Genomic DNA, 20450 nt, shown 5'->3' with positions numbered 1-20450 from the left:
GAATTAAGACCTTTGCGTGTCCAAAGTCCAAGCAAAATGCACTAGGTATATTTGTCAAAATGTCAATGTAGTTGAGTATAAACAAGCTTAGCTTGGCAAAAATAGACTTTACTTTATTATATTTGCCAATATTCTTTCAAAATTTCTTTACTTATAAATTTGGTTAGCTTATATGCTCTAACAATGTCTCCAAATACAGTTTTAAACAGATCGTAGATGTGGGGTACAACCCATCAATAGCTATGATGAGCTAACAATTATGAAATAGAGTTATAACTGTGCATATATAATAAATAATTCCTCTAAAATCATTAAAAAAAGACAGACATTTAAGATACAATATATTTGGTATAATATACAGGAGACAGAAAACCCTCTGTATATTACATTTAAAAAACAGTTAGTATCCATTGATGATGCTAGGTTAGATAGCAAAAATAGTACGAATGTAATTTTCTATGGTAGTCATTGTTTCATAACTGGAGGTAAATTGAGAAATAACATAAAGAAAAAATTGATTATTGATAAACGATGGTCTGTAAAATTCAGGACATTTGATGACCAGGACTTTAATACCATTATATTCATTTATATGGGGTTTCCTGAATATGCTAACGTAATCACTATTCATTTTTCTTTATATAAATTAACTCACGACAAGACTTTGGAAGCTTAGGAAAAAACAACTTACAGTTTGCTTAACGAAATAATATATTTTCTATAAAACTAAAATGCTTGTTTTTAAATAATGGTTTTTAGTTATTCTTTGAGAGTATATACATACTTTTTCTTATTAAGCTCAGTTATCTGAATTATATTAATTTTTATGTTATATAAATGCAAGCCTCACTTCTAATGTAATAAAGGTCACCATTATATTAGTTTTTAAAATAATGTAATATTTAGAATAGATGTATTTAAATAGATATGATAAAAAAAACTAAGATAACTTTAGAAAACAGGATTGTATTAAAGGCAAATTTCTCAAAAATGTACATCCTTGGTATTGCATAGATGATTGCAACTGAACTACAGACGGTCTACTCAGATTTCTCAGGGACTCTTTTTGCAAGATAGGTCTATCAAAGTTCCTAGTTTTGCTCAACTGCCATGGCTATTATATACCAAATGATATTGTCACTCTCTGTAGATAGGTTCTTCAAAACACAGTACTAACACATAGCTGTGAAGGGCACCTACCAGAGGTTGAGGATGGGTGGTGGACACAAACCGCTGCAAATATACGTATATTACCACTGCAGCCCCTCTGAGATACAGTATTCAAAGCTTATGTGTGATGCAACAAATCAGTGCCCACTCAAAGCTATATTATTCATCTTGATTTGAGCAACCCTTGAGATAAGATTGCTCTTAGAAAAAAAATATTTCCATTTTATAATAGCTAACACAACAGCCCTTTATGGTTTTACATCAATGGACCTCCCAATAACTCCATGTTACTATAACACTGAGCCAAAGAGCTTCAAAGAAATGTATGTTTTTCATAACAACACCTAAGGCGCATAATGTTGCTTTCCATTATGAAAGTAGAAAGCAACAGATTTTCCCCTTTTCACCCTCGCCCAACGCTATAGCTTAGTAGGCCTTCTTTTAACCTATAGGTCACATTTATGCACTTTAGCAGAATCAGAAACGTATAAAAAGCTTTTAAAGGCAGGGTGAGGTTTTATTCATAACACTTATTAACAAGGAAATATTCAAACGCACTTGAATCTTTTTCAAATTGTCTCCACCCTAGATCTCATTTTCACATGTAAGTGCATTTGTGTGTAAATTAGTGTACAATCAGAAAGGTATGCCTTGTGCACCAAACTCCTTTCCACATAAAATCTTTACAAGATGCATATTCGTTGCCACAAATGCACATATCAGTAGAGAGCCAATCTTAATATATCTTCTGATAATATGAAAAAAATACACAGCCCTTTTTAAAAGTACAACTCAACTTCTATTCCATGTTATGCTTTTTCCTCCTGAACCAGGATAAATGGTCATTCCAAGTATTCATGTGCAAAATGTAATATTGACAAATTAGTCCACACATTTTGGAAGGAAATGTTTTCGAACCTCATAAAGAGGTAATCTATTAGCATGTGGCCTTTCATTGATGTTTCAAGCAGATTACTAGTTATGGGTAAAATCCAAAACTCTTACATCTAGATTAAATCTAGAAACTAGATCCCTATCCTGTGCTTTAATTCTAAGAAAACAGAACGTGTACAGTGCTCATATGTAAATCCACTTCACCTTAACGTTTAACAAGTAAAAAGTTTGGTTCTGATAAAATATAATATTCCTACTATGAAATACAAAAATATGTAACAAGAGCTTATCGCTAGACTTCTTAACAATTTTTTGTGTTCTTTTCATTATTCTTGTATGCTCCTATGCCCTGTAGATTTTCCTGGTAATATACTTTTGGTTTATGAGAGACAATACTTACATACATTAAAGCCAATGTGTAGTTTTATACACAATTTTATAAAGTGCAAGTAAAGTATGGCTATATTAGAAATAACATAAAAATGTCCTGAGGAAATGTATCACCCTATGGCAGCACCAAAGGGGCAGAAGAGGTAACTTCTGGGTAAAGCATTTGGGGGTGGTTACTTTAGACCAAAAAAAAAAAAACACTTATAGTGTGCGTTGAAGAGACTCAGAATAGAGTTTTGTGTCTATTATCTGTTGGGATTCAGACGTTACATTCCATAATTGCTTTGGGCCCCACAGATAAGACAGTTCTTGTGGGAAGCATATATGACATCGCTCCAGCAGCAATTGGGACTTGCCCTGTCATGTCTCTGGAGTTAAACGTTCAGTGCGTACTTTATGCAAGTGATTTCCTCAGCTGCTTAGGTTGCAGTCCTGAATTTATATTTAAGACAAAGTATTTGCAGTGTATGTTTCACTTGTTTGTGTTTTCTGTACAGTCTTCTGGTATTTTTTCTTCCGAGCAGCTTTTCTCAGAGATTCTGTCAAGATTTTCTAACTCATTAAATCTCTCGTCTACGCATTGGGCAGTGAGCCTGGCCTCTGGGTCATGGTCCCAACATTCTGTTATGGTTTCACATACAAGCTGGATGCCCTGGGGAAAGATACAGAAATTATTTGGTGTACAAATAAATACAAATAATATATTTATCTGCATACTGCTTAAAGTTGATCTTTACGTATCTAAATAGAAGAAATATATGCGAGAGCTGTTATACATTTCAAAGGATTTGTCTTTCTGTTTATCTAGTCCTGAGATTTGCATAGCCCCCTCACACCGCACAGCTAGGTGGGTTATAATACTTAAAATTAAGGAAATCAGTAGTGCTCTCTCTCCACCCCCAGCCTGTTGACTAGTCAGAGAAAAAGATTTGGTGCCTCAAGCCAAGGGGGTGGGACTTTAAGAGCTCAGTCAGGTAATAGAACACGTAGTAAAAAAAAAACTGTTACAATTTATTAAAGATAATTTGCATAATAATGCATACAATGATAATCATCATAATGTGCCAATGGGTTATAGACCCATGTGAGAAGGTGAGTAATAAGGTAGAGACGTGACAATGTGAATGGTGACTCTGATATAGATCTCTGTCAGTTCTTGCTCAATGTGTGTGAGCTTAGTTGAGAGAGAGTATATCTGAAACTTCCGACGCATTTAGGCATATATTGCCTTTATCAAGGAAGAGAGGGGGCCACCATATCTGAAAGATATATAGTGGGTACATGTCAAGAAATGCAATGCATCAAAAATAGGGAATTTATTTGTATAATGAGGTAAGTATACACATACTTGTGACTAAAAAGTCAGATCCTGGACCTTTCTATTTGTTCTCCCAAAGCTATTCACACAGGATTTTGGAGGACTTGCTATCTGTGATGTGAAAAAAATGGTAGTAATGAAAATGGAGTTTTGTATGAGTAAAGAAGGGGGTAATTTTCCACAGACTTACATGAAATGTGGGTACTTTGGCTTGTGTGGGGGGAACCCTTCTTGGTTATAATAATGGCACATTATATCGGAGTCAGAGATAAGTTTTAATAATTCTTTCATGAACCACTGTATATAAGCTTGAGTCACTTACAGTTGTGGATATGACGTGGATATACCAGCAGGGGGAGCCCCGGTCTTGTATTAAGGTTATTCCCTGATGAATAAGGATGTGCAAGTGAGCCTGAGAGAAAGGCATTTTGACACTTGGAAAGTACATCCAACAATGCATAAATATAGGATTGTCGGATGAAAAACGTACTGTTTGTTGCGGTAAGAGGGGAAGGTATCCAGAGGTAGCGCGTCCTGGGCGTCCGTCACGTTCGAGGGAACGTGACGGACGCCCAGGACGCGCTACCTCTGGATACCTTCCCCTCTTACCGCAACAAACAGTAAGTTTTTCATCCGACAATGCTATATTTATGCATTGTCGGATGTACTTTCCAAGTGTCAAAATGCCTTTCTCTCAGGCTCACTTGCACATCCTTATTCATCAGGGAATAACCGGAATACAAGACCGGGGCTCCCCCTGCTGGTATATCCACGTCATATCCACAACTGTAAGTGACTCAAGCTTATATCCAGTGGTTCATGAAAGAATTATTAAAACTTATCTCTGACTCCGATATAATGTGCCATTATTATAACATTCCAGGCAAACCAAGAAGGGTTCCCCCCACACAAGCCAAAGTACCCACATTTCATGTAAGTCTGTGGAAAATTACCCCCTTCTTTACTCATACAAAACTCCATTTTCATTACTACTAGTGTTGAGCGAACACGGACTGTATTATTCGTGTTCGTACCGAATAATTGGATTTTTTGTACCCGAACACGGACACGGACACTTTACTGTATGTTCGGGTAAAAATCCGTGTTCGGTCGTTTTATTTCCGGGTTTTGCATGCTTTGGCGCTCTTTTCATGGCGGGCTTTCAACAGCCAATCAACAATCGTTTAACTGGTGTGCCTTAAGCCATCCCAGCCATGCCTGCAAATGTCTCAGTAGCTGTGATTGGCCGTCTGAAGCATGTGACCAAGTCTTTATAAGTTCGAGGCAGCCGCAGCGGCGTCATTATGCTGCTTAGATTCAGGGACAGAGCACACATCAACGTGCTGGCTGCTGATTAGGGAAAGATAGGCAGGAAAAAACCATTTGTGTCCGGATAGAATTGAGGGACAGGTCGGAGTGTTTAGGCAGGGCGAGTTGTAGGCATTTTAGGGATAGAGTCTGCTGAATTATATAGGGTCAGTGTCTTCTACAAACTACAATCGATATTGCTGTGTGGGGGGTGGGGTCTGCACTCAATCCTGATCTACGATCTCTTCTCAATCCTGTTAGGGACAGAGTCTGCTGAATTTTAGGGAAACTGTGTTCTACAAACTACAATCGATATTGCTGTGTGGTGTGGGATTGGAGATAGGCAGGTGTCAGTGATCCACATCCATTTTTCTGTGTGTGAGCTGCAGTGAACACAATCTTTTTGGGCTGCAGTGAACACAATCTTTTTGGGCTGCAGTGAACACAATCTTTTTGGGCTGCAGTGAACACAATCTTTTTGGGCTGCAGTGAACACAATCTTTTTGGGCTGCAGTGAACACAATCTTTTTGGGGTGCAGTGAACACAATCCTTTTTGGTGTGCAGTGAACACAATCTTTGTGGGGTGCAGTGAACAAAATCCTTTGTGGGGTGCAGTGAACACAATCTTTTTGGGGTGCAGTGAACAAAATCCTTTTTGGGGTGCAGTGAACAACATCCTTTTTGGGGTGCAGTGAACACAATCTTTTTGGGGTGCAGTGAACAAAATCCTTTGTGGGGTGCAGTGAACACAATCTTTTTGGGGTGCAGTGAACACAATCTTTTTGGGGTGGAGTGAACAACATCCTTTTTGGGGTGCAGTGAACAAAATCATTTTTGGGGTGCAGTGAACAAAATCATTTTTGGGGTGCAGTGAACACAATCTTTTTGGGGTGCAGTGAACACAATCTTTGTGGGGTGCAGTGAACACAATCTTTTTGGGGTGGAGTGAACAACATCCTTTTTGGGGTGCAGTGAACAACATCCTTTTTGGGGTGCAGTGAACACAATCTTTTTGGGGTGCAGTGAACACAATCTTTGTGGGGTACAGTGAACAGAATCTTTGTGGGGTGCAGTGAACACAATCTTTGGGGGGTACAGTGAACACAATCTTTGTGAGGTGCAGTGAACACAATCTTTGTGGGGTGCAGTGAACACAATCATTGTGGGGTGCAGTGAACTCAATCTTTGTGGGGTACAGTGAACACAATCTCATACTGAAGGTTTGAGGGTGCTGCCTGTTCCATACTCCCCCTACTCCTCATCTAGCCTTTTAGGGGTACAAACAATAGTAATTGGGGCCTAGTGTGGTTGTGTACGTGTGATATACATACACTTTTTTGGGATCATATTTTCTATTCCGCTATTTAATCAAAAACCTTTGGGGATCAGTTAAATTGGGGGATAGTCTGTGTTGGTACGTGTGAGAGAGATCCACCTTTCCAAGTTGTTGGGGTTCATCTCATACTTCTGAAGGTTTGAGGGTGCTGCCTGTTCCATACTCCCCCTACTCCTAGCCTTTTAGGGGTACAAACAATAGTAATTGGGGCCTAGTGTGGTTGTGTACGTGTGATATACATACACTTTTTTGGGATCATATTTTCTATTCCGCTATTTAATCAAAAACCTTTGGGGATCAGTTAAATTGGGGGATAGTCTGTGTTGGTACGTGTGAGAGAGATCCACCTTTCCAAGTTGTTGGGGTTCATCTCATACTTCTGAAGGTTTGAGGGTGCTGCCTGTTCCATACTCCCCCTACTCCTAGCCTTTTAGGGGTACAAACAATAGTAATTGGGGCCTAGTGTGGTTGTGTACGTGTGATATACATACACTTTTTTGGGATCATATTTTCTATTCCGCTATTTAATCAAAAACCTTTGGGGATCAGTTAAATTGGGGGATAGTCTGTGTTGGTACGTGTGAGAGAGATCCACCTTTCCAAGTTGTTGGGGTTCATCTCATACTTCTGAAGGTTTGAGGGTGCTGCCTGTTCCATACCCCCCCTACTCCTAGCCTTTTAGGGGTACAAACAATAGTAATTGGGGCCTAGTGTGGTTGTGTACGTGTGATATACATACACTTTTTTGGGATCATATTTTCTATTCCGCTATTTAATCAAAAACCTTTGGGGATCAGTTAAATTGGGGGATAGTCTGTGTTGGTACGTGTGAGAGAGATCCACCTTTCCAAGTTGTTGGGGTTCATCTCATACTTCTGAAGGTTTGAGGGTGCTGCCTGTTCCATACTCCCCCTACTCCTAGCCTTTTAGGGGTACAAACAATAGTAATTGGGGCCTAGTGTGGTTGTGTACGTGTGATATACATACACTTTTTTGGGATCATATTTTCTATTCCGCTATTTAATCAAAAACCTTTGGGGATCAGTTAAATTGGGGGATAGTCTGTGTTGGTACGTGTGAGAGAGATCCACCTTTCCAAGTTGTTGAGGTTCATCTCATACTTCTGAAGGTTTGAGGGTGCTGCCTGTTCCATACTCCCCCTACTCCTAGCCTTTTAGGGGTACAAACAATAGTAATTGGGGCCTAGTGTGGTTGTGTACGTGTGATATACATACACTTTTTTGGGATCATATTTTCTATTCCGCTATTTAATCAAAAACCTTTGGGGATCAGTTAAATTGGGGGATAGTCTGTGTTGGTACGTGTGAGAGAGATCCACCTTTCCAAGTTGTTGGGGTTCATCTCATACTTCTGAAGGTTTGAGGGTGCTGCCTGTTCCATACTCCCCCTACTCCTAGCCTTTTAGGGGTACAAACAATAGTAATTGGGGCCTAGTGTGGTTGTGTACGTGTGATATACATACACTTTTTTGGGATCATATTTTCTATTCCGCTATTTAATCAAAAACCTTTGGGGATCAGTTAAATTGGGGGATAGTCTGTGTTGGTACGTGTGAGAGAGATCCACCTTTCCAAGTTGTTGGGGTTCATCTCATACTTCTGAAGGTTTGAGGGTGCTGCCTGTTCCATACTCCCCCTACTCCTCATCTAGCCTTTTAGGGGTACAAACAATAGTAATTGGGGCCTAGTGTGGTTGTGTACGTGTGATATACATACACTTTTTTGGGATCATATTTTCTATTCCGCTATTTAATCAAAAACCTTTGGGGATCAGTTAAATTGGGGGATAGTCTGTGTTGGTACGTGTGAGAGAGATCCACCTTTCCAAGTTGTTGGGGTTCATCTCATACTTCTGAAGGTTTGAGGGTGCTGCCTGTTCCATACTCCCCCTACTCCTAGCCTTTTAGGGGTACAAACAATAGTAATTGGGGCCTAGTGTGGTTGTGTACGTGTGATATACATACACTTTTTTGGGATCATATTTTCTATTCCGCTATTTAATCAAAAACCTTTGGGGATCAGTTAAATTGGGGGATAGTCTGTGTTGGTACGTGTGAGAGAGATCCACCTTTCCAAGTTGTTGAGGTTCATCTCATACTTCTGAAGGTTTGAGGGTGCTGCCTGTTCCATACTCCCCCTACTCCTAGCCTTTTAGGGGTACAAACAATAGTAATTGGGGCCTAGTGTGGTTGTGTACGTGTGATATACATACACTTTTTTGGGATCATATTTTCTATTCCGCTATTTAATCAAAAACCTTTGGGGATCAGTTAAATTGGGGGATAGTCTGTGTTGGTACGTGTGAGAGAGATCCACCTTTCCAAGTTGTTGGGGTTCATCTCATACTTCTGAAGGTTTGAGGGTGCTGCCTGTTCCATACCCCCCCTACTCCTAGCCTTTTAGGGGTACAAACAATAGTAATTGGGGCCTAGTGTGGTTGTGTACGTGTGATATACATACACTTTTTTGGGATCATATTTTCTATTCCGCTATTTAATCAAAAACCTTTGGGGATCAGTTAAATTGGGGGATAGTCTGTGTTGGTACGTGTGAGAGAGATCCACCTTTCCAAGTTGTTGAGGTTCATCTCATACTTCTGAAGGTTTGAGGGTGCTGCCTGTTCCATACTCCCCCTACTCCTAGCCTTTTAGGGGTACAAACAATAGTAATTGGGGCCTAGTGTGGTTGTGTACGTGTGATATACATACACTTTTTTGGGATCATATTTTCTATTCCGCTATTTAATCAAAAACCTTTGGGGATCAGTTAAATTGGGGGATAGTCTGTGTTGGTACGTGTGAGAGAGATCCACCTTTCCAAGTTGTTGGGGTTCATCTCATACTTCTGAAGGTTTGAGGGTGCTGCCTGTTCCATACTCCCCCTACTCCTAGCCTTTTAGGGGTACAAACAATAGTAATTGGGGCCTAGTGTGGTTGTGTACGTGTGATATACATACACTTTTTTGGGATCATATTTTCTATTCCGCTATTTAATCAAAAACCTTTGGGGATCAGTTAAATTGGGGGATAGTCTGTGTTGGTACGTGTGAGAGAGATCCACCTTTCCAAGTTGTTGGGGTTCATCTCATACTTCTGAAGGTTTGAGGGTGCTGCCTGTTCCATACTCCCCCTACTCCTAGCCTTTTAGGGGTACAAACAATAGTAATTGGGGCCTAGTGTGGTTGTGTACGTGTGATATACATACACTTTTTTGGGATCATATTTTCTATTCCGCTATTTAATCAAAAACCTTTGGGGATCAGTTAAATTGGGGGATAGTCTGTGTTGGTACGTGTGAGAGAGATCCACCTTTCCAAGTTGTTGAGGTTCATCTCATACTTCTGAAGGTTTGAGGGTGCTGCCTGTTCCATACTCCCCCTACTCCTAGCCTTTTAGGGGTACAAACAATAGTAATTGGGGCCTAGTGTGGTTGTGTACGTGTGATATACATACACTTTTTTGGGATCATATTTTCTATTCCGCTATTTAATCAAAAACCTTTGGGGATCAGTTAAATTGGGGGATAGTCTGTGTTGGTACGTGTGAGAGAGATCCACCTTTCCAAGTTGTTGGGGTTCATCTCATACTTCTGAAGGTTTGAGGGTGCTGCCTGTTCCATACTCCCCCTACTCCTAGCCTTTTAGGGGTACAAACAATAGTAATTGGGGCCTAGTGTGGTTGTGTACGTGTGATATACATACACTTTTTTGGGATCATATTTTCTATTCCGCTATTTAATCAAAAACCTTTGGGGATCAGTTAAATTGGGGGATAGTCTGTGTTGGTACGTGTGAGAGAGATCCACCTTTCCAAGTTGTTGGGGTTCATCTCATACTTCTGAAGGTTTGAGGGTGCTGCCTGTTCCATACCCCCCCTACTCCTCATCTAGCCTTTTAGGGGTACAAACAATAGTAATTGGGGCCTAGTGTGGTTGTGTACGTGCGAGATACATACACTTTTTTTGATCATATTTCCTATTCCGCTATTCAATAAAAACCTTTGAGGATCAATTGAATTGCGGGATAGTCTGTGTCGGTACGTGTGAGAGAGATCCACCTTTCCAAGTTGTTGGGGTTCATCTCATACTTCTGAAGGTTTGAGGGTGCTGCCTGTTCCATACCCCCCCTACTCCTCATCTAGCCTTTTAGGGGTACAAACAATAGTAATTGGGGCCTAGTGTGGTTGTGTACGTGCGAGATACATACACTTTTTTTGATCATATTTCCTATTCCGCTATTCAATAAAAACCTTTGAGGATCAATTGAATTGCGGGATAGTCTGTGTCGGTACGTGTGAGAGAGATCCACCTTTCCAAGTTGTTGGGGTTCATCTCATACTTCTGAAGGTTTGAGGGTGCTGCCTGTTCCATACCCCCCCTACTCCTCATCTAGCCTTTTAGGGGTACAAACAATAGTAATTGGGGCCTAGTGTGGTTGTGTACGTGCGAGATACATACACTTTTTTTGATCATATTTCCTATTCCGCTATTCAATAAAAACCTTTGAGGATCAATTGAATTGCGGGATAGTCTGTGTCGGTACGTGTGAGAGAGATCCACCTTTCCAAGTTGTTGGGGTTCATCTCATACTTCTGAAGGTTTGAGGGTGCTGCCTGTTCCATACCCCCCCTACTCCTCATCTAGCCTTTTAGGGGTACAAACAATAGTAATTGGGGCCTAGTGTGGTTGTGTACGTGCGAGATACATACACTTTTTTTGATCATATTTCCTATTCCGCTATTCAATAAAAACCTTTGAGGATCAATTGAATTGCGGGATAGTCTGTGTCGGTACGTGTGAGAGAGATCCACCTTTCCAAGTTGTTGGGGTTCATCTCATACTTCTGAAGGTTTGAGGGTGCTGCCTGTTCCATACCCCCCCTACTCCTCATCTAGCCTTTTAGGGGTACAAACAATAGTAATTGGGGCCTAGTGTGGTTGTGTACGTGCGAGATACATACACTTTTTTTGATCATATTTCCTATTCCGCTATTCAATAAAAACCTTTGAGGATCAATTGAATTGCGGGATAGTCTGTGTCGGTACGTGTGAGAGAGATCCACCTTTCCAAGTTGTTGGGGTTCATCTCATACTTCTGAAGGTTTGAGGGTGCTGCCTGTTCCATACTCCCCCTACTCCTAGCCTTTTAGGGGTACAAACAATAGTAATTGGGGCCTAGTGTGGTTGTGTACGTGTGATATACATACACTTTTTTTGGATCATATTTTCTATTCCGCTATTCAATAAAAACCTTTCTAGGGCAAGATCTTAAATTACAGAAATATGAGGAGACCGTCAAATAAGGGCCGTGGCCTGGGTCGTGGTGCTGCTGGTAGAGCTCCTGTTGCAAGGAGAGGACATGGTCGATCTGTGCCAGCTACACGCACAAGTGAAACACCTTCCTCAAGTGTGAGTAGGCGACAGAACCTGCATCAGTATTTGGTAGGGCATCAAACGCCCCTAGAAGTGATGAGGCCAGAACAAGTTGAGGCGATAGTAGATTGGTTTGCTGCTGACAGTGCCTCCAGTTCCTTCACATTGTCTCCCACCCAGTCTACTGCAGAAAGGTCAGAGTTGGCACCTGCAGCCAATGTCCAACCGTCTTTCACCTCACCCCCTTGCAAATCAGGCCAGCAGTCTGAGCCCCAAGCCATACAGCAGTCTCTTATTCTTTTTGAGGACTCTGTCAGCAGGGTTTCCCAGGGCCATCCACCTAGCCCTGCCCCAGAAGTGGAAGAGATTGAGTGCAGCGATGCCCAACCACTTATTTCTCAAGATGAGTACATGCAAGGATCATCGCAGCACGTCTCCGATGATGACGAAACGCAGGTGCCAACTGCTGCGGCGTTCAGCATTGTGGAGACCGACAAGGAGGGCAGGGGTGAAGACTGGGTGGAAGATGATGTGGAGGACGATGAGGTCCTCGACCCCACATGGAATGAACGTCATGCAGGTGAACTGAGTAGTTTGGAGGAAGAGGCGGTGGTCGCACAGAGCCACCAGCACAGCAGAAGAGGGAGCAGGGTGCAGAAGCGGAGCGGCCGTGCCCTAGACACTACGCCCGCTACTGCCCAACGCAGCAAGGGAACGAGCGCACCAAAGTCAGCTCATAGGAGTTCTCTAGCGTGGAAGTTCTTTAGAAAATGTGCTGATGACAGGACACGAGTGGTTTGCACCCTGTGCAATCAGAGCTTGAAGCGAGGCATGAACCTTCTCAACCTGAGCACAACCTGCATGATCAGGCATCTAAGTGCAAAGCACGAGCTGCAGTGGAGTACACACCTTCAAAACCAAGAAACGTCTCTGGCTCATCCTGCTTCCTCTTCTGCTGCAGTCTCGGCCGCTCCAGCCACATCTGTAGTGATACCGGCACCTGCCACCCCGCAAACAGACGATCTGTCAGCAACACCACCACCTGGGTCACCAACAACCATCTCCACAATGTCCCGTGGAAGCGTTCAGCTTTCCATCTCCCAAACACTTGAGAGGAAGAGGAAGTACCCCCCTACCCACCCGCGATCCCTGGCCCTGAATGCCAGCATTTCAAAATTATTGGCCTTTGAAATGCTGTCATTCCGTCTGGTGGAGACGCACAGTTTTAAAAACCTTATGTCGGTGGCTGTCCCACAGTACGTCGTGCCCAGCCGCCACTACTTTTCCAGGCAAGCCATCCCTTCCCTGCACAACCAAGTGGGGGAAAAAATCAGGTGTGCACTGCGCAACGCCATCTGTGCCAAGGTCCACCTAACTACGGATACGTGGACCAGTAAGCACGGTCAGGGGCGTTATATCTCCCTAACGGCACACTGGGTAAATGCAGTGGCGGATGGGCCTGAGGCGGATAGCAATTTGGCGCATGTCCTTCCACCACCGAGGATTGCAGGGCGCTTCAGTTTGCCTCCTGTTCCTAACTCCTCCTACTCCGCTTCCTCATCCTCTACCGCCTCCTCATCCGGACAGCGTAACACCTTCACCACCAACTTCAGCACGGCCAGGGGTAAACGACAGCAGGCAGTTTTACAACTTGCCTGTTTGGGGGACAAACCACACACCGCGCAGGAGTTGTGGAGGAGCATGGAACAGCAGACAAATGAGTGGTTGCTGCCAGCGAGCCTCAAGCCCGGCCTGGTGGTGTGCGATAACGGGCGAAATCTCATAGCAGCTCTGGGCCTAGCCGGTTTGACGCACATCCCTTGCCTGGCGCATGTGCTGAATTTGGTGGTGCAGAGGTTCCTTAAAAACTACCCCGATATGTCAGAGCTGCTGCAGAAAGTGCGGGCCGTTTGTGCGCACTTTCGGCGTTCTCACCCTGCTGCTGCTCGCCTGGCAGCGCTGCAGCGTAACTTCGGCCTTCCCGCTCACCGCCTCATATGTGACGTGCCCACAAGGTGGAACTCCACCTTGCACATGCTGGAAAGACTGTGCGAGCAGCAGCAGGCCATAGTGGAGTTTCAGCTGCAGCACGCACGCGTGAGTCGCTCTGCGGAACAGCACCACTTCACCACCAATAACTGGGCCTCCATGCGAGACCTGTGTGCCTTGTTGCGCTGTTTTGAGTACTCCACCAACATGGCCAGTGGCAATGACGCCGTTCTCAGCTTAACTATCCCACTTCTATGCCTCCTTGAAAAAACAATTCGGGCGATGATGGAAGAGGATGTGGCACAGGATGAGGAGGAGGAGGAGGATGAAGAGGTAACATTTCCAAGGCTTTCAGGGCAGTCATTCGCAAGGGGCTCCGAGGGTGGGTTCCTGCACACGCAAACGCCAGGGACGCAATTGTCCAGCAGGGGCACAGTTCTGGAGGATGAGGAGGATGAGGAGGAGGAGGAGCTGGAGGAGGAGATGGAACCATGTTCACAGCAGGGTGGCACCCAGGCCAGCTCATGGCCATCACTGGTGCGTGGCTGGGGGGATACAGAGGACACGGACCATACACCTCCCACAGAGGACAGCCTTTCGTTGCCTCTGGGCAGCCTGGCACACATGAGCGATTACATGCTGCAGTGTCTCCACAACGACCGCCGAGTTGCCCACATTCTAACTTGTGCTGATTACTGGGTGGCCACGCTGCTGGATCCCCGTTACAAGGACAACGTACCGTCCTTAATTCACTCACTGGAGCGCGATCGCAAGATGCGCGAGTACAAGCGCACGCTGGTAGACGCCATGCTGCTGGCATTCCCATCTGACAGCGGGGCCACAGTGGAAGCACAAGGCAGAGGAGGAGGAGGAGGAGGTCGCCAACGCAACCAGGGCACCGCCAGCACCTCAGAAGGCAGGGTTAGCATGGCCGAAATGTGGAAAAGCTTTGTCAGCACGCCACAACAAACAGCAGCACCAGCAGCTCAGATGGAACGTCTTAGCAGGAGGCAGCATTTTACCAACATGGTGGAGCAGTATGTGTGCACACGCCTACATGTAGTGAATGACGGGTCTGCCCCCTTCAACTTCTGGGTCTCCAAATTGGGCACATGGCCTGAGCTTGCCCTTTACGCCTTGGAGGTGCTGGCGTGCCCTGCAGCCAGTGTATTATCTGAACGGGTATTTAGCACGGCTGGGGGCGTTATAACAGACAAGCGCAGCCGCCTGTCCAGAGACAATGTGGACAAGCTCACGTTCATTAAAATGAACCAGGCATGGATCCCACGGGACTTTTCCGTACCTTGTGCAGAATAGCAATGGATACCGACCTTACCCACCCATTGTTCCATTTTTGCTCTTTCTCACTCTTTTGGGGTGTACCCTCATTTAAAATTTGTGAAAAGAAGCAGTGTTGGCTACCTCGTCCTCCTCCTCAGGGCCAGATTAATGTAGGGGCTATTGGAGCTGCAGCTCCAGGCCCCTACCTTTTATATAGGCCCCGGGTTGGCCATATTCACTGTTACCGCTCTTCTGTCACTTGTAAACACAGAAGTCTGGCTTCTATGCTCGCTTCCCCAGGCAGCACCCTCAGAACCTCCCCACACAGCGTGAAGGCCGGACAAGGAGGGACAGTTGGCGATGCATGGATGTGTTTATGGGCTTCAGAGACAGCATCCCATGTTGAATTAGGCATGCATGGCTGCACCCTTCCTCCTCTGGGTGCATGGCAAGGCACGGCCCTAAGGCCCTTCAAAATCCTCAGCACCAAGCCCATGATGCTGTTAATCCGGCCCTGGTCCTCCTCCACCGCCGCTTCCACCTACACCGCCCATAGGTGTGCGCAGCCTATTGCATTAAGGTGTGCACCCCAAAGTTGAAATACACATGCATGTGTTTGCCAGCAGGGAGAGTAATGTATCGGGGCCATGTACCTGTAGGCAAGGAGAAATAGAGCAGAGCAGGTCCCAGGGAGATCTTTCCCATCTCCTCACTGGCAATGCTATGTGCCCTAGGTGATTAGGGTGTGCCCAGGCACACCCAGCACACCCTGTGCGCACGCCTATGTCACCGCCACATCCACCACCACCTCAACCTCCCTCCTACTCCATATGGGCCTCGTCCTTCAGAGATGAAGAAGAACATTGTTTTATTTTTCTGTTTTTTTTTGTTGTTTTAAGTTATTTCCCTATCCACATTTGTTTGCAGAGCACTTGCCATGCTCTTAATTACGTTTTGCTGCCATTTGCAGCACTCTAGCCCTTTCCTTTGGTGTTTTAGAGCCATTTTAGTGCCTTAAAGTTCGGGTCCCCATTGACTTCAATGGGGTTCGGTGTCCGGGAAAAGTTCGGTAAAAGTCCGGGACACGGACCCGGACTTTTTTTTAAAGTTCGGCCGAACCCGTCGAACACGGACATCTAGGTGTCCGCTCAACCCTAATTACTACCAATTTTTTCACATCACAGATAGCAAGTCCTCCAAAATCCTGTGTGAATAGCTTTGGGAGAACAAATAGAAAGGTCCAGGATCCGACTTTTTAGTCACAAGTATGTGTATACTTACCTCATTATACAAATAAATTCCCTATTTTTTATGCATTGCATTTCTTGACATGTACCCACTATATATCTTTCAGATATGGTGGCCCCCTCTCTTCCTTGATAAAGGCAATATATGCCGAAATGCGTCGGAAGTTTCAGATATACTCTCTCTCAACTAAGCTCACACACATTGAGCAAGAACAGACAGAGATCTATATCAGAGTCACCATTCACATTGTCACTTCTCTACCTTATTTCTCACCTTCTCACATGGGTCTATAACCCATTGGCACATTATGATGATTATCATTGTATGCATTATTATGCAAAATATCTTTAATAAATTGTAACAGTTTTTTATTTACTACGTGTTCTATTACCTGACTGAGCCCTTAAAGTCCCACCCCCTTGGCTTGAGGCACCAAATCTTGCTTTAAAATTCATATCCGGGATGTTGGCTACACCTACTATTTAAGGTATCAGGGATCAATACACAATTTATCAGTCAGAAAAAAAGAAGCACCAGGCTGATAAAATCATCCATCAGCTCACTCCTCTTTTTACCATCATGTTTCTTTATAGCACATTTGCATGCAGCGCACCTGATTGATTTCCAGTCTAGTTCCTCCCTTTCCCAGTCTGACCAATGCTGTGCAAGAGATTGCAAGATGCTGATGCCATGTCAAATTCAGGTGCTTATACATATAAATAATACATGTATAGTGTAACTATGGGCAAAATAAAAAATGACATATATGCAGTCTCTGAATAGCATTGACCTTAACCTCTTCCCTACCGGTGCATTGTAAAAGGACACCGGCAGGAATGCTCTGTCCCTCCGGGTGGGCATCATTGGCCGTCTGCCCATTCTCGCCACTCTCCTGTGCCCCTGGGGGCATGCAGCACAGCGTGGCGATCGGGATGCGGCATGTCCCTGATCAGTGTAAAAAGCAAATTAAAAAAAAAAGGCTCTTTAATATGTGACCGGCTGTGTCCATAATTTGGGTTATGTTTACCAGTATAAATTACGGCCCAAATGTATGAAAAAAAAAAAATGTATTATTTGCAAAATTTTATAATATAAACTAAAACAAAATGTTTTTTATTTTTTTTTTCAAAATTTTCGCTCTTTTTTTTACTTATATCGCAAAAAATAAAAAACCCAGTGCTGATTAAATACCACCAAAAGAAAGCTCTATTTGTGTGAAAAAAAATGATAAAAAATGTGATTGTGTACAGCGTTGCATGACTGAGTAATTATCATTGAGCGAGAGTGCTGAAAGATGAAAAATGGTCTGGGCAGGAAGGGGGTGAAAGTGCCCTGTATTAAAGTGGCTAAGTATTTGCCTCCCAGTAGATCAGTTTTTTTTTTCTATTTCTTGTTATAAGACAACTCTGTTCATTTTATCCGTGAAATCTTTTAGCAGCGCCCTGACACCTGGTGAACAGGGCAGTTTTATATGGACAAGTAGTTTCAAATGGACTTTAATAGAAAATACAAACAAATTTAAGCCTAAATAAGACCTTTGTAAACACCACTGTCAGTGTTATATGGTTTGTCCCAAACCCTCTAACTGCCACTTTAGCTAGATAGCTTGGCCTAATACAGAAGTGGAAAACCAACAGGTTTACTGACGGATCAATAGGTAATAAAACTATGTCATACATGGGACTCTGAAAAACAAAAACTACTGTGTTAATGATAGTGACACACTGCACTGTATATGTCATCAATTTCTTGAAGTTCATTGAGGGACACAGACATTCATAGAATATAGAATTATACTGCTGCCTACAGGAGGCTTTGGATTATACGTACAAAAATCCAACATTTCTTCTCATTGAGGGACACAGGATTTATAAACTATTAGGATGTCCAAAAGCATTCCAAATGAGGTGTGGGTAACAGCAACAAAACACTAACAGGCCCACACAACAACAAACTGGCATCAGAAGTAGCTTGAACATCCATTTGCACTTTCAGATCTAGTAGAGTGTAGCCTAAAAGGGAAGGGTGGAAACCAATGCTTAAGAACATCTGCTTGGATGATTATGATCTGTCTTAGAAATAGAAATGGTGGAGCGAGAAGCTGGTACTCCCTTACAGGGCCATGAGGGATGACAGCAGGTTCCAGTCTTTCTAATCAAAGCAGTGGTTGTGAGGTAGACATGAAAAGAACACACTAAGCTAGCCAAATTGAGGGATAGAATAAAAATGTGCTGGTCTGGGTGAAAGGTCAAACCCAGCTTAGGAAAGAAAGAGGCTCTAGGATTCAACACCACCTTGTGTAAAACCAGAAATAGTACTTTACTAGACAAGGCTGCTAGCTCAAACACACGCCCTGTAAATAAAAGTAAAAAGGGGAATATCTCTGATAGGTTCAAAAGGCAGTTTTAAAGTACTGGGAGAATCAAATGCAAATCCCACGGGGTCAAGGTGAGTGCACAGGGAGAGCTACTTGAGAGACACCCTGTACAAACGTCTTATTCAAAGACTGAGAGGCTAGTTGTCTCTGAAACCAGACTGCAAGCACCAAGACCTGACCCTTGATGGCACTCAAAAGCTGATCAAAAGCTTGATCCAGACCTGATTGCAAAAAGTTCAGGATTTGTCGTATAGGGTATTTTTTGGGGATGAAAGATGAAAGCTCCCTTTCAAGCACAGTATGTCTTCCTTGTGTGATGGTAGACCTTATAGGAAATTGACTTCCTGGCTTTTAACATTGTGGGAATCACTAATTTTGAAGAGGCTTGGGTCCCTTAAAGAGGAAGTAAACTCAGCTATGAAAATCAAACTTTTACAATGTATTAAACGTACATGCAATATAATTACATTTCACATTAAATATTCACATCATAACTGTCTAGAAATACCTTTATTTTAAAGTTTATCTTTTTCCTCTTCCTTGGTGTAGGCAGCGCCATGTCTAGTCCTGTTTTATGCTCCCCCTGCTGCCGTCATTTCCGCCCTTACTGTAGTTGTAAGACTCTCTGTGTAAGACGTGCTCTCTCAGTCTCTCACACTGTCTTGGAATGCTTGGAATTTTCACTCACTCGCTCCCTCCTCCCCCCTCCCCTTGTGTAAACTGTCATGCTCACTCCCCCTGTGAGATGACAGGAAGCTGGAAAGAACGGCATAGCTAATCGCGAGACTTAGCTGTGCCCTGACAGAACAGGGAGAGTTCAGAAACGGCATGCAGACGTGCCGTGGATTAGATAACACACTGGGCATGCGCAGATGACGTCAGAAAAAATTACAGGAAGGATTACAGGAAGAATAAACAAGTAAGAAATCTTTTACAGGCATCTATCAACTGCTTTGTTTCTGCAGATTAGAATAAGCTAAAGTGAAAATTATGAGTTTACAACCTCTTTAAGACAGGGGATTCAACAGCCACCCCATTAAAGCCAGCTTTTATAAAGCAGGATGGTAAACTGGTCCTTGGGACAGACAGAGCCCATGGCACATCTGTAAAGAGTTATCAGCCTGGGCCAGTCTGGAGTTATGGGAATAACAAGAATGCCCTCTGTATCAGTCCTGCAGAGCAGACAAAAAAAGTGTTTTAGGGAAGGAAAGGCATAGATCAGGCGGTACTGGTTGTCCGGATTGTTGTTGAACCTGGGGACCAGGAGGGCCACATCCAGCATCCACTTGGGACACAGGTCCTTGAATACCTCTAGGTGTAGAACCCATTTTTCAGATCCAGATGCTGACAGCTGAGGAAGTCTGCCTGTCCATTATACATGACTGGGATGCAAAAGGTGGACAAGGCTGGAACATACAATTTTGCTGACAGAATTCTTTCTACTTCTTTTGCCATGACAACATTTCTGGTTCCTCCCTGATGAATAATGTGTCTGTGGCATTGTCCAGCATTGCAGGGACAACCAAATTGTGTCCAAGTGTACTACAGTGACAACATGTCTAGAACTCTTCCCTAGCGTGGATTCCTGAGCCATTGGGCAAGAGACTGCCTAGTCCTCAGTGTCAGGAAAATGTGTTTGTCCAGAGACTGAATAAATGTGCGCTACAATGACAGGATGCCAAGATGGAGTGTTTTGGAGTGGAACTGGGTAAAAAGAACCATGCCAAATAAGGCCACCATCATTCTTAG

At 43.6% G+C, this 20450-nt stretch overlaps 1 protein-coding gene across 1 annotated transcript in view; it reads right to left on the bottom strand.

Annotated features, from left to right (window-relative positions):
• Positions 1-2064: 2064 nt before the first annotated feature.
• Positions 2065-20450, bottom strand: part of TGFBR2 (transforming growth factor beta receptor 2) — a gene marked incomplete at its 5' end in the record, with an annotated part of 245809 nt that continues 227423 nt past the window's right edge. Inside the window, one exon of the mRNA XM_082258911.1 lies at positions 2065-3106. Within this exon, the coding sequence (XP_082115037.1) occupies positions 2927-3106 (180 nt within the window). The 3' untranslated portion in view covers positions 2065-2926. The remainder of the gene's footprint in view (positions 3107-20450) is intronic.

This window comes from Pelophylax lessonae (genome assembly GCF_965119305.1).
Source record: "Pelophylax lessonae genome assembly, chromosome: 5".
In the NCBI taxonomy this organism is placed as follows: Eukaryota; Metazoa; Chordata; class Amphibia; order Anura; family Ranidae; genus Pelophylax; species Pelophylax lessonae.
The sequence above is the reverse complement of the archived record's forward strand: the minus strand, read 5'-3'. Positions and strand labels throughout refer to the sequence as shown.